Here is a 16201-nt window from a genome sequence, read left to right as displayed (position 1 = left end):
TTTGACATATAATTGAAGTCTATTGCATTTTGTAGTGTTATTGATTTTTATAGATGTTTTTTGGTTAATCTTACATTGTTTTTGTAATTTTGTTGGATTGGTAGTCATGGATTGCACAAAAGAAGAAGGTTACAAGAATGTAAGTAGATTTAATATTATCAAAAATTATAACTTTCTTTGAAAAGAGGGTATGATGGTTTTTTTGTTTGAAAAGAGGTTATGATGGTTTTATTGTTTGAAAATGAATTGTAGTTGCGGTTGCGGGCATGGAGTGACACAAAACCGATAGCCGACCTTAATTCTATACTACGACAAAGTGATAGGACACGTATCGAGGAGACTCCATTCAAGTGGTGTCTTTATATGAATAGTCCAATTGAGTTCTGCAATCCTTTGTTCAAGGAAATGGTTAGACGTTGGGTTTGCCGCAACGAATGTTTTGTTTTGAAGCAAACAATGGTACCATTTAGAGTTGGCGATGTTTACATGGGTTTAGGGTTGGGTGTTGGTGGTTTAGATGTAAATTTTGATGATAACTTTGATGCTGTTGTTTGTCATCAATTTTCGTCAAAGTCGTTCACTCTAAAAGATGTCATACATAGGATAAAGTTCTTAATACAAAATAATGACATGGATGTTGATTGTGTTTGTCATTTGTATATTTTAGTTTGTTTTATTGTTTTCTACTTTCCTAGACATTCAAAGGCAGTTAGTAACATGCCTTTTACAGTATTAGATAACATCGATAATTTGTACCAATATAATTGGGCAAAAGCTGTGCACACATTTGTGGTAAATAGTTTAGGAAATGCGTCAAGGATGATAAGGCAACGTGACATAAGGAACCTAGGTCTCAGTGGGAATGTTGCAGTGTTGCAGGTAAGAATTTTAAAATTTTATTACGTTTCATGTGGTCGTAATTTGTTTATTATATGATTATCGTTTTGGTTAATATTTGTTTTTTAGCTATGGACGGTTGAACGTTTGGGTTTAGCGGACGGTGCACATCACATTGTCTTCTCGCGAATAATAAATTGGCCTTCGCTTAAGTTAAGGTCTAACAAAATAGAGGACTTGTTTAAACGGAAAGAGGTAAGTTAGTTCTTATTTTTATTTACATTTTTACGATATGTAGTACATGAATTGTGATTTTTGTTATTTAATGATTACTTATATATGGATGTTTATAGATATGTTGGGAGTGGTTTTTGCGGGAGGATGATCGTCGGAACTCAATCATTCGTGCAACCCTTCAATTGGAACAAGGGCCAATACCGGAAGAGGATGGACATGAGTTAGGGTTGAGTTGGGAAGAAGTGGTGATGAAGAAAATTGAAGACAACCAAAGAAAAATGGTTGCAATGAATAAAGATTTAAGAACTTTGGCTACAATGGTAGGTGTTGGGAAGGAAGAAACAGAGCAACCTTCTTTTTTTAAAGAGGGTGGTACATGTGGTGTTGATGTTGAACGTGATGAAGTTGAAGGTGATGATGAAGAAGGGGATGATGGTAAAGTAGATGATGGTCATGTTGATGGTGGGGCAGATGGGGAAGCCCAATGTTTTGAAACAGTCAGGTATATTGATGTGGGTGGTTGTTTCGAAGAAGAGAAGGAGGACGTTGAGGACGTTATGGACGTTACACCTCTTGTATGCACTATGGCACAATATGATGATAATGAGGATGATAATTTATTGAATGTAAATCCAAAATACTTGTACAACTTGGTTATTCCGTTTAAGCTTCCTTGGAGGTAATGAATTTGACAATTTGACAATTTTTAAATTTTATTTATTATGAGTGTGATGATGAAACATGTTGACTTATGTGATATTTTTGTTTGAAGGGTTGTTTCTGAAATTTACGGTCAAACATTTGGAACCCAAGAGTGTTATTCTTTTGGACCTAGGATGCAGCTTGGCAACATGGTAATAATGAAATTTGGTGTGTTAATTTATGATTTAGTTTATATGTCGGTTGAATTGTATAGTATTAAGAAGTTCTTGGTTGTGTAGGGGATTTTGTTTGGCACATCCGTGTTCATGTTCTTTGAAAGAAGGAGCACTGGAGTAGTGAAAAGGATATGTTTTAGTCCATTATATGCGGTTGGTTAAAATAGTAGATATTTTATGCTCTTACTATTCTATTAACATGAGAGTGAAAGCTAACTATGTGACTTCCTTGCAGACCCATGTTTTAATTGACTCAAGAAAGAGAAAGAGTAATCGCAAAGTTTGGACATTGAATGACTACTGTCACTACTTCCAGTCTAATATCATCGGATTTGATGACATTGTTAATGCCGAATTTGTTAGTGCAATTACATTTCATTTAATTAATTTCGACAATATGTTTATGGTTATTCGTACTTTATGGTGTGATATTTTATTTATTGTAGTTGTTTGTCCCAATTATCCATGACGGGCATTGGTGGTGCAACGCTGTGAAGATTCCATCACTGCAAATGTTTGCCCTGGACTCTTTTGGGCACAAAAGAAAAGAACGCCAAAAGATTGACAATGTCATTATATGTGTAGTAATTGATGTTTACTTTGTAATTACAAATTTATCAGGGGAGTGTGTTGTTTTTCAGGCACATAATCTTGCATTGTTTTTTGGACATTTGTTGAATTGTTCGGAAGACAAGAAACCATCATTGGAGGTACAACACTTGCATACTCCAATCCAACCAAACAAGTATGTTTGTAACGTTGATTTTTGTAAATATAATATTTTATTGTATAATTGATATGTTAAATATCATACTTGCGTTGTTGGACTTGTTTTGTTGTAGATTTGATTGTGGAGTAATTGTTTTGAAAATTATGGAGTTGTGGGATGACAATTAGAAATATGAAAGAAAAACAATGCCCAGTTACACAACTGTAAGCTGTAAAAATTTATATGTTTTGCATCTTTCATACAAATGTTGCATTTGATTCATGTTTTGTGCATTATTGTCTTTGCAGGAAGAACTACAACAAGTTAGGGAACAATATGTTTGTCAATGGATTTTGGATGTGGACAACGTGCGGAGGAATCAAGTGTTGGAAGATTTAGGCATTTTGTAGAATGTTGGAGATTATTGATGAAGGAAAACTTGTTGTTACTTTTCATATTTATGTATTGGTTGGACATCAAATCTGATTTCAGAAATTGTTGAGAAATATATTTGGTAGTTGAAATTCATTTTGTTGTACTTAATTGACTTTCATGTGCAAAACCTTTTACCCAATTACGTAGTCGTCCTTTCTGTGCAAAAAGTTATACCCAAGTACCCACTTATTTAGCCTTTGGTACCAGTTCTGGTCCAGCACCTGCACCGTTAACAATTGTGCTTTGTGTGCCACGAATTTGTTAATTAATTCCTAAATAATTGTCATGTTCGGAGCTATTCAAGCCCTCCAGCCGGTACCGATTGACGGCCGCCGCAGCTCCGACGTTGGGCAACGAAGCGAAGACGGGATCGTGTTCCGTTCGGCCCAGCGAAGTAGGGGCGCGTTCAAGGTCTCGCTTCGTCCCACCTGCTTCCGTCCCTCTGCCGGAGTGCCGCCGGAGCATCGCTGGAGCATTGCCGGAGCATCGTCGGAGTATCGCAGGAGTGTCGACTGTTCGGTGGACGAAAAAGAGGGGTTTTCCGGGTTGTTAGTCCCACCCACACATTTTTCTTCGTCTCTGTTCCAACCGGCACACCTTGTGTTCACTCAAGGTTCGTTTTTTTTATTCCAGTGGATTGAAGCTTTAATATAATATATGCATGTTGTTGTTTGTGGATGATTTTAGTTATGTATGATCTGTTGTCTGTAAGTTGTAATAATATGACTTGTTGGATGGCGGTAAATGTGTAATGATTGATACTATGGACATGAGAACATAAACATTATTCCTTTGACGATACTGAAAATGTTTACGGAAAAAGTGGGAAAATTTATGGAATAAATTTCACTTTTTGAGCTTTACCCGTAATGTAGATATTTGATAAGTTATTAGATGAAATAAATGTGGTGGGATGAATTGGGTTTTTTAGAAGGTCCTTTGATATAATTAATGATACTGTGTGTGTGGTTCTCCATTTGTTGTTTATCCTTTACAATTTGACATATAATTGAAGTCTATTGCATTTTGTAGTGTTCATGATTTTTATAGATGTTGTTTGGTTAATCTTACATTGTTGTTGTAATTTTGTTGGATTGGTAGTCATGGACCTAGTTCGCCTTGTTGTGAAAAAAAACAAGCCACCCAAAAATGAGAGTGGTGGACCTAGTTGGCCTTGCTGTGAAAAAACTTCAACCCAATTACCCACTTCATTCGGCTTTGGGACTAGTTATGTTGGTGAACCATGAGTCTTACAAAATGTATTTTTATGTCACACGAATTTGTTAATAAAATGTTAAGAATTTGTTCCCAAATTACTTAGAAGTAGATCAAATGAGGGAGAACAAACAACCCACCCCAAAATGAGAGTCGTGGACCTAGTTGGCCTTGCTGTGCAAAAACTTCTACCCAAGTACCCACTTAATTTGCCTTAGGTACCAGTTCTGTTGATGTACCATGAGTCTTACAAAATGTATTTTTATGTGGCACGAATTTGTTAATAAAATGTTAAGAAATTGTTCCCAGATTACTTAGAAGTAGATCAAATGAGGGAAAATAAACAAGCCACCCCAAAATTAGTGTGGTGGACGTAGTTGGCCTCGCTGTGCAAAAACTTTAACCCAGGTACCCACTTAATTTGCCTTAGGTACCAGTTTTGTTCCTATACCACGAGTGTTACAAAATGTATTTTTATGTGGCACGAATGATATAAATTAATAAATTACTATTATTTTTTTGTTCTCTTTTTGCTTGTCTTTTAACAAATGCTCACAATGTTTGTTATCATTTCCAATTTGTTCTTTTACTTGATTGTGTTGGTGTAATGTAATTTCACTTTTTGTGTTGGTGTAGTGTGATGGAGGAACTTGGTGAACAAAGTAAAGGACGTGATACAAGGAAGAAGGTACGTAGGATTGCATTTGATTTCCATACATTTGTTGTTTGACTGTATTTAATTAGTAAGCATGACTTCGTATGCAGTTAGTGTTCAGACACTACTGCAAAACCAAGATGATAGGTGTTTTGAACGAACGGTTGACTATTGAGCAGAAGGGTTACATTGAGAAGAGTGTTTTTGGTTGGTTGTTATACTTGCCAAGTTGTATTAAGATAGGTAGGAATTTGTTATCTAAGTTATGTGGTCAATGGGTAGATAACATGAGTGGGTTTTATTTTGGGGACAAGGTTATTAAGTTTATTGAATTTGATGTCTGTCTGTCGTTAGGTTTGCCTATTGTTGGTGAAGTGATAGATTTAAATAAAGTTGGGCATCGTAGTGTTTGTAGGGAGTACTTCCCTGAGGGGAAAGTAGATGTCAGCATGGTATATGACTTTTTGTTAGAGGAACATGAAAATTTTCCAATGGAACATTTTTGCAGCTTGTATATATTGGTAGGGATATCAGAGTTCTTGCTTCCCAATCGAAGTGGAGTGGTATTTCCAATTATTTTTGACCTTGTTTGGGAGTTGGGGTGTGTGGCTAAGTACAATTGGGGCAGTTTAGTTTTTCAGTACTTTGTTGAAAGTGTGTGTAGTGCTTCAACAACAATGAAGAATGAAACAAGCAAAAGCCATATTCATGTTCAAGGATGTGCTTACCTGTTGCAGGTACATGTTTGTTATGTAATTGTTAATCAAAGACAATGATTCGTTATTGTTTTCAACATTTTTATTGTCATTGTTGATGGATTAAAAATTTGCAGGTATGGTTTTGTCACCATTTTGTGACATCGAAGTCCATTTATAGTACACGGGTAACAAAATTCCCAAGGTTGTTGAACTGGATTGATATGAATATTGGGGATAAGTTTATCAAAACTGCTTTGGCAAAGGGATCGGTGAGTAGTTGTTGATTAGATGAATGTATTGGTGCAAAGTAATTTATGATTTGTGTTATTATGAAATAAAAATTGTTAATGACATTGCAGGTTGTTATTGATGTTGGTGTGTCCAAAGAGGAGCTTTGTTATGGTATGGTGAAAGACGCTTGTGAGAAATTTGGTATTCCATTTAAGAAGCAAAATAGAGGAGATAAGGAAAAATTAATTTCTGTTGTAGAAGAACAAACACGGGTAATTGCGGACATGCAAAGTAGTATTAACGATTTAAGAAAGTTGGTTGAAGCAAAAAATGAAGATAAGAATGAAGATTTTGTGGAAGAACCGTTGTGGGGAAGTGAAGATCGTTGTCAAAGTACAGCGGTTCAACATGAGCAGCAAACCCGGTGTTTGAAGGTGGTTTTGAAATGCAACAAAGCCCAATGTATGATCGTATGAAAGCGCAACCCCGAATACGGCTTAAGAGTGTCGTAAAAAGAAGTCCTTATACTGCAGGTGGTAGAAGAAAACAATGAGTACTTGAATAAGTTGTATTACATTAGGAATTTAAGTTTGAAAAAATGTTATGATGTTTGGAATCCTGTTGAAAAAGTTGTTTGGATTTTTAAAACATTGGAATCCTTTTTTGAATTGTCATGATTTGATTTTTGTTGTCTGGTTTATGACAGAACCAGTGAGTACAAATGAAGTGGGATGAACATGAAATAAAGTTCTTTGAAATGAAGTTTGTATGGTATTGATGGGGAATTTGAGGCATGACTATGGAGTTTTTGGCATGGTTGTTGATAGAAATTAGGTTTTGGAATTGGTTATTATTTTTGTTATATATTGTTGGTCATACAACATCATTGTTGAAACTGAACATTACAAATTGATTAAGTCGATGTTGAACTCAGGTAACCGTGGTGAGCAAAAGTAATAACATTAGTCCCCACTTAATTGAACGGTGATCCCATTTGTGTTTTGTTAGGTGCATTTGTTGTTTTCTAACATAATTTTGGGACCTAGGTTGTGTTATTAATTCATAATTTAGCAGCCTTATTAAAATATAATAATTTTCAACATGATGGTGAATATTACAAGTTCAAACCGTTTATGAAAAAGGTAGTGTACCCTAGTGTGCATAAGGTATAAAGTAAGTACCCAATTATATTAACTACGATCCCACACGTTATTTTTTGATTGTGTATTATCATCATTTTTTTTGAAATTGACAAGAGTAGATGAAAACCTTGATGTCGTAGTAAGTCTACCGTATTGGACAAAATACATAACATAAGTACCCATTTATTTGTAGTGTTAAACCACATTTTATTTTAAAGTTAGATTTGTTGTTGGTGTTAATTATTTGGTGACCTGAGGTGTAATTGACGTTGATGGAAATGACAGGATGCTGCAACAAAATATTATTACAACATGGAAGTCATTTTTGTGAGGTAGAAAGATGTTTTAGAAGTTCACAAACCCCTGTGGGCAAAACTGATAACATAAGTATCCAAATATTTTAACTAAAGTCCTAGTTATGTAGAATAATTATATATAATATTTTGAAGATAATATTTGACTTAGGGCATGTGTTTTGATGTGTAAAAGGTCAACAAATATTTAGTAATAAACCTTTTGTTTGTTACAATATTTTAATTCATGTTACACAAAAATTATTGTTTTTGATTATTTATTAGTATATTATTCAGTAAATGGGAAATGTTAGTGATGATTTTTACAACAAATGTTTTATTGCAATGCTTTTAATAAATTTATTTATTTTATTTGACCATAAGAAATGAAGTTAAGTAAAAATTAAGCAAGTTGAAGTAGAACAATTGTATGAAGACCAACGTGGTTGACACAAAGAAGTAATAATTGGATTCTCATTAGAACATAAATATTGAAAGACATTAACATGAATTCATAATGTAGATTATGCTTTAGACTGAGATTGGATGTATAAGAGTACAGGGACATCCATTAATATAAACTTCAACTATAATGTCATTTCCAAGATTGTTAACCTCAAAGAGCAGGACGTCTCCCTCCTTCAACCCATATTCCGTGCAAAATTCCTTCCATCCTTTGCCAAACTTTGTTGAATTGCGAGTGACATAAACCAAAACACTACACATGATGCCATCCTTCTGTCCAAGGAGCATAACCTGTGTCAAGCCTTTGCTCCTGATAAGATTCCCAAATGCAATTTGGAAGTCTTGTGCAGTAACAAATATCAAGTAATTGACATTGTGGAATTTATGAAAAGTATATTCCAAAAAATATTGTAGTTACCACGTACCAAATGACTTCCCTGTGATTGTGATTTTGTCAACTTCACCGCAAACAATGAGGTATCAGGATAATTGGTAGAATTATAAATGAAAGACTCCCTACTCTCTTGCGAGCAAGCACCAAAATGTATGGTGATATGAAAATTATTATTACCCACATACTCGAAGCTTATGTGGGAATCGTTCAACCTTTCAGGGTATATGTTTCTCATTTCACCCCAACCATTAGTTATTCTAGGATTGATGGTATCCATGTTATAAGTCACCACATGTGTGTGACCATTGTTGTCCACCAACGACCATGTGGGTCCTAATTCATTTTCAAATGCCGCAGCAAAGTGCCTGTCAACGTACCCAATGTCCTGAACAAGTTGTAACCAAATATAAGGTAACTTTCATGACAATAAATTAATTAAGAAGAACATGCTTACCAAATGAGATAAGTGGATGGATCCAAATTTCCACAAGATTCTTAATGTTTGAGCGGAGGTTGAGGCAGCCATTACTTCAAAATGCAAAACCCAGATGTTTGGCTCTTTCCATTTAGCCAACCCTACACCACAAATATATATAGACAATGAAGAGGTTTGATGAAAAGTTTGAACACTGCACCGTGAGACGTGTCCATTGAATTGGTAGATTAAAGTAATACTTTCCTTACAAGAACGTTCAAGGGCATTGGGAGAAGTTTGGTGGTATTTGAATCCGTTCAACCAACCATTAAATGTGTTGAACCGTTTCAACAACCATTTCTTTCATAATAAATGAGTAGTAATTGTGGCAATCTTTTTGACGTGGTGGTTGGGGTACATTAAATGGAAAATAGAACACTAAAAACAACATAATGTGCACCAAATCAAAACTCGTTCATGCTTTCATGATTTTGTGACTAAAACAACAACGACCAAAATTGTATACAAAATCAAGAAAAAGAAGAAATTGGAAATGATAACATACATTGTCAACATTTATTAATACACAAGCAAAAGAGATGAAAAAATTAATAGTAATCTAGTAATTTATATCATTCACATTATTGGATGTAACGATTGATGGCGAAACTAATTAGCATTGATCAATAATAAAAATAATTTATAATGTAACGTTTGAATAAATTGTGAAACGGTGCTTGGAATGAAATAACAATGACAAATTAAATGGCCACATTTGTCAATAACATTACGTTAATAGTAATTATTACCGTAAGCAGTAATTGGTAAATATTATAATTATTATATTATAATAATAAACTATATGTAAACTATATTTAATTGTACCATATTCATGAAAAAAAAAATGTATCCAAGTTATAAATTTATGTTATTTATTTCAATGAAAGGACACACATAATATTGAACAGCATACATACCCCAAAAAGGAAGTTTATTCCCACACTGCATGGGTTAAAGGTGTGTATAAGTATTTGGTGAGAAGTCATCATTCTGAACAATGTATTCTCCGGATGTCAATAAAGACATGAATTCTGATTGGGTGAGTTGAGATTCAAACATATCCTCAGTTGGAAGTTCCTGAACATTATGGACCTGCGTTATGTCATGATTACTTGTGTCCTGAAATAATAGTATTAGTTAAGGTTTAAATCAATAAAGTTGATTAGTAATAATACTACATAAAAACAAATGAGATGTGTGTCTATTACTGACATTGTAATTCCTTGCATGTTTTGTTTTAGTAGCATGGGACTTTTTCTTTTTTGTTATTTTTTCAACTGTTGATTGCATTCTTTTTGTCCTTGGTCGGCCTTTGCGTTTGACAGCTACAGGACTGCGCACAAGTAAGCCGTCAATTTGACAACTAGGTCCAACCTCTTCACTACAATGCACATGTGCATCCATGTGAGATGCATCATCATTGACCAACGACAATGTCGTTGATGTACATACACCCAATTTTTTCCCTATACAGTTTAAATCCGAAAGCAACTTATCAGATGCAGTCTCAGAATCACAAGCAACCTCGGCGATGTCATAGAAACGCTTACACAAAGCTTGGTACCTTTGCATCTTAGGCTCTTCAATGTTATTGGTGTAAGATGCTTTAATGAGAGTATGTCTTCTACGGACGTTTTTGCTCCACCTTCGCAAAACATATTTTGTTGGTACATTACGCACATCTTCCTGCCCTAGGACCAATAACGAATGTCGACACAAGATTCCTCTAAACTCAAATAGTTGGCAACTGCAGTGAGTGTCGGTTGTCACAGGATGAAAGACTACTACATGAAATTTTGAACGACACTCACCCTCCCTTATGAAGTCTTCTTTAACAGTGTACCTAGTTATAGTAGCTTCTTTTGTCATGTTTTTAATGAAGGAGTTCATGCGTGATCGAAATTCCTTTTGAACTTCTATAAATTTTGCCTGTGTGTACTCGGTTTGATAGTCTTTCAATAAGAGATTGAGATCCACATGGTAGAGTCGTATTCATTGAAGAGAAATCTGCCTCAATTTCTTTTTGCGTCTTTTGTCGTAGGGCGTTATCGTACTGTTGCACAAATTATTGAAGTGTTGTACTTGAATTTATGAATCCATCAAAGAATGCATTCATGCCCTCACTTCGTTGCGTAGTTGACATTCTCGCGCAAAATTGATGTTTCATATAACAAGGAACCCATCGTTGTCTATATGCATACAATGAATTTAGCCAATCATTATTCTCTAACCCTTGACATGACATCAAATTTTCCCAGCCTAACTCAAACTCTTGATAAGTGACTGTCTCATACACAAGCCTCTTAAGTTCACTTTTGATTGCACCATAGCATTTGTAGGCTTGCAACTTCTCAGGTATTTTTTTCATTATGTGCCACAAGCACCAACGATGTTTTGTGTTTGGAAACACAACATTTATGGCATTGGACATTGCCTTACATTGGTCAGTGACGATACCTTGAGGAGCCTTGTTTGACATACATCTAAGCCAAGTTGAAAATAGCCATGTGAATGTGGTAGTGTCCTCTGCGGAAATCAAAGCACAACCAAGTAATATGGAATGACCATGATGATTAACCCCAACAAATGGTGCAAATGACATGTCATATTTGTTTGTTAGGTAGGTTGTGTCAAAGGACACAACATCACCAAAATCTACACATGCTGCGCGACTTCGTGCATCGGCCCAAAAGACACTGCTTATTCGGTTCTCGTCGTCCATTTCCATATCATAGAAAAAATCATTGTTTAATTCTCTCATTCTTGAAAAATACCTTAAAAGTGTTTGGCCATCACCTTCCTTACAAAGAGTTCTTCTGTGGTGGCCAATGTAATTACGGGCATCACGTTCCACGAATTGTATATTTTCAAATCCACCGACCTCATTAACCAAAGATATGAAACTTTTGTTAATGCGAACACCAGAATGATCATTGATATTAAGGGTGTGCTTCGCATGAATATCAATTCTTCGATTACCACGTATCAGGTTGGAGTTATTTGGACACATGTCATGGCTGTGTTCAATAACAACTGTTCTCACCTGCCATCTTCCTTCTTTCATAACAACTGTGATTCCAACTGGGCATTGGTTTTTTTGACTTGGCTGGGTTTTCCATTATGGAGCAATGGAAGATAGGTACTTCCCTTCCCTAGAGCAAACTAATTTAAGGAAGATTAAGTCGTTGTTCTTATTTCTCCTAGAAGTCCTTATCTGAACACCAAAACCAGTCCTCACAGCATAGTCAGTGTAAAAACTTTTAACTTCTTCAATTGTATCAAACCACATATGAATTTTAGGGACAATATCATTGACATTCTGAATGGAATCGTTGTTCACCGCGCAAGCTACTTCTTCAAACGACATAATTTGTGACAAAGACATTCAAACGCAACGCCTAGTCCAACATGACATGGACGTGAAAGGTTAATGAAAGCAATCATTAAAAGATTACAACAACATATTTGGTTTTTCTGGGACCACTAATGTTCATGCCCAGACTTTGTCATAACCACAAATTTGTTGTATTTCCTACTTCCAAACATTATTGTAATAAAAGCCAATATTTTCCTTGTTGCATCAACAAAAAAATAAGTCTATAATAGAAGGCATAACATAACATTTGAAATCAGTAAAACATTAACTTACAAAGAGAACGAACGCCCTTTCACAACCACTTTAATAAATGGCCTTCAATAACCTACCAAGGTCCAACGTCCAAGCTCCTGGGGATTAAATGCTCTTCAATGGCTTACCAACTTCCTGGGGATTAAATGCTCTTGAATGTCTTACCAACTTCATAGACGGAAGGTGTTGCTTTCGGCCATAGCCTGTAATTGTTGAATGACAAAAGGTGAGTAATGCAAACAAATTAATGACAAAAGGTGGGGTTTATTTGCCTTTTCAGTGCATTAAATGGAAGTTGTTGGCTGGGCGGGAAAGTCCAACGGGTGGAACGCCTAAACATTAATTGCATGACAAGCCAATTAAGGGTTTTAGGTGCACAAAGGTCATTTCAAAATAATTAAATATTATTATATCATTATTCAATTGTTAAGTGATCCCTGCGTCAGTGGTGTTGAAAAAGTTAGAAGTCTAATAATGGCAATTTAAGTCAATATTATATTATTATATTCCTCTATATATTACAACTTTTGATTTCCTATTGGCATAGCTCTTGAAAGTAATTTGAACGTCAGGTAGAGTTGTTTATCCTTTAACTACAACTTTTGTGTTTTATCCTTAGTCCATGCATAACCTAATTCCTTTTCAAGGATGCAGTTTCAAAGAATGGAGCCATGGGAGGGACTTGATATAGACGACAGTGATCTCAAAGAATTCTTACAAAAGTGCAACTCAACTGCAACGTTGATACCAGAACCTGCTGGAAATGTACAAGCGGCCATGCTAAACAGGGAAACAGATGAACCTAAGTCAACACAGAAATTTGTTAATGACATTGCAAAGGCAACATTTGATCGTGATTTTAAATCAAATCCTTGGATATGGGTTGAGAAGTTCATTAAACACCATGGTGAACTTTTTCATTATGAGTCCACAGGGTTATAATTTAAATGTTTAATGTTGACAATAACAATGGTATGATATTGTTTGCAGGACTTGTAGAAGATGGCAACATTAACAACGTCACCCAGCTAGAACGCATTAAGTCAATGCATGCCCTTCCATTTGTAGCATGCATTGTTAAAGAGTGCAACCCAAATGGATTGGGTGACATGAAAATTGTTGTCAAGGTCAATCACTAACAGGATTGAACTGTCACACTCTGTACATTGTTAACTTTGTTTAAAGCGTACTTTGTTAACTTTTTAACTATCCCTTGCTAGCAGGATCAAAGTACCTCATTGTCTGCTTCGGTGCACAATAAAGTCCTTTTGCATCCAGAGTTTGGGCTGGATATAGGAGTTGGTGCTGTGTTATTAAAGTGTAAACCAACTACAACTTCTAATTTTAAGCTTTAAGAATCATGCACCACGTTAACGTATTCATTGCTTTAAAATGTTATACATCTCTTTACGCACAGGTTGGTGCATTGAGTCCTTTTGGAAGGATTTACTATTTGAATATAACTGTCCGGAACGTTGTGAAGGTAATATCTTCAACTCATAACGAAATCCTAAATTTTTTGTTACTTACGTAAGTGCGACGTTATTAAATTTGAATTTAACGAATGTGTAGGTCTTCAAAGCTGACATAGGTCCTCCAACTGAGGAACTACTTAACGCTTCATCAAGACCTGTGATTCGACCCTACCCATGTGCCCAAAACAACAACAAAAACAAGGATGTTGGTCCATCCAAAAAGGCTTGTCCTTCTACCTCTAATAATAAAACAACAACCCCCATGGAAGATTAATGAGCGTTTATAAATTTACGTTATGTTTGTATTTCAATCATTAGTTAACATAAATATTAGTTATGTTTTGTAACGTACTGTATGCACTTATTTTAATATCAATGAAGGCTAAGTTTTGACAATTGAAAGAAAAGAATAACCATAATTTACGTTGAACATCATTGTCATCCACCTTACCTAGCCTTGCTTTGCTTTCAGCATTTCCTATTGGATCCATCCGACATCGTTAATCTGAAACAAATTGAGCTCAATTCATTTCTACAAGGTCTGTATGCAATGACAACATACCCAACAACCAAGTCCTCCGTCGAAATCATCCCACAAAACCCCACTAATTGCAACGAAATAGACGACATACTAAGGAAACTTGTTAATCCTTGATAACAACGTTTTCTTTATAAACATTTATGGAAATTTTGTTTTCCATTATGCTGTTACACTTTGTCTTCGCTAATTTGTTGTACTTGTAAGTAATTTCGAAACAATTATTTAAGAAATTCCATTAGTATCGAAGGCTAAATAAGTGGATACTTGCGTATAACGTTTTGCACAGCGGCGTGAACTTGGTAGACCACACTCATTTTGGAGTGCCTAATATCTTCTCGCTCATTTGATCTATTTCTGAGCAATTTGGGAAACAATTATTTAGGAAGTTATTACCAAATTCGTGGCACACAAAGCAAAATTGTTAACGGTGCAGGCGTTGGACCATAACTGGTACCAAAGGCTAAATAAGTGGGTACTTGGGTATAACTTTTTGCACAAACAGGCCATCTTGGTCCAAATCACTCATTTTGGAGTGCCTCATGTGTTCTCGCTCATTTCATCTATTTCTGAGTAATTTGGTAACAATTATTTAGGAATTAATTAACAAATTCGTGGCACACAAAGCACAATTGTTAACGGTGCAGGTGCTGGACCAGAACTGGTACCAAAGGCTAAATAAATGGGTACTTGGGTATAACTTTTTGCACAGAAAGGCCATCTTGGTCCGAATCACTCATTTTGGAGAGCCTCATGTGTTCTCGCTCATTTCATCTATTTCTGAGCAATTTGGGAAACAATTATTTAGGAATTAATTAACAAATTCGTGGCACACAAAGCACAATTGTTAACGGTGCAGGTGCTGGACCAGAACTGGTACCAAAGGCTAAATAAGTGGGTACTTGGGTATAACTTTTTGAACAAAAAGGCCATCTTGGTCCAAATCACTCATTTTGGAGAGCCTCATGTCTTCTCGCTTATTTGATCTATTTCTGAGCAATTTGGGAAACAATTATTTAGGAATTAATTAACAAATTCGTGGCACACAAAGCACAATTGTTAAGGATGCAGGTGCTGGACCAAAACTGGTACCAAAGGCTAAATAAGTGGGTACTTGGGTATAACTTTTTGCACAGAAAGGCCATCTTGGTCCGAATCACTCATTTTGGAGAGCCTCATGTGTTCTCGCTCATTTCATCTATTTCTGAGCAATTTGGGAAACAATTATTTAGGAATTAATTAACAAATTCGTGGCACACAAAGCACAATTGTTAACGGTAGGTGCTAGACCAGAACTGGTACCAAAGGCTAAATAAGTGGGTACTTGGGTATAACTTTTTGCACAAACAGGCCATCTTGGTCCAAATCACTCATTTTGGAGTGCCTCATGTGTTCTCGCTCATTTCATCTATTTCTGAGTAATTTGGTAACAATTATTTAGGAATTAATTAACAAATTCGTGGCACACAAAGCACAATTGTTAACGGTGCAGGTGCTGGACCAGAACTGGTACCAAAGGCTAAATAAATGGGTAATTGGGTATAACTTTTTGCACAGAAAGGCCATCTTGGTCCGAATCACTCATTTTGGAGAGCCTCATGTGTTCTCGCTCATTTCATCTATTTCTGAGCAATTTGGGAAACAATTATTTAGGAATTAATTAACAAATTCGTGGCACACAAAGCACAATTGTTAACGGTGCAGGTGCTGGACCAGAACTGGTACCAAAGGCTAAATAAGTGGGTACTTGGGTATAACTTTTTGAACAAAAAGGCCATCTTGGTCCAAATCACTCATTTTGGAGAGCCTCATGTCTTCTCGCTTATTTGATCTATTTCTGAGCAATTTGGGAAACAATTATTTAGGAATTAATTAACAAATTCGTGGCACACAAAG

At 35.6% G+C, this 16201-nt stretch overlaps 1 protein-coding gene across 1 annotated transcript; it reads left to right on the top strand.

The window, feature by feature from the left end:
• Positions 1-4951: 4951 nt before the first annotated feature.
• On the top strand, positions 4952-14041 carry LOC148190944 (uncharacterized). The gene is made up of 4 exons (XM_088101938.1): positions 4952-4999; positions 13516-13590; positions 13710-13775; positions 13865-14041. Exons 1-4 carry the CDS (start codon positions 4952-4954, stop codon positions 14039-14041), a joined length of 366 nt encoding a protein of 121 aa, XP_087958064.1.
• Positions 14042-16201: the final 2160 nt, after the last annotated feature.

This window comes from Vigna umbellata, chromosome 11 (genome assembly GCF_029865625.1).
Source record: "Vigna umbellata cultivar VRB3 chromosome 11, Vumbellata_1.0, whole genome shotgun sequence".
Classification (NCBI taxonomy): domain Eukaryota; kingdom Viridiplantae; phylum Streptophyta; class Magnoliopsida; order Fabales; family Fabaceae; genus Vigna; species Vigna umbellata.
Note: the sequence above shows the minus strand (reverse complement) of the source record. Positions and strands in the feature narration are given on the sequence as shown.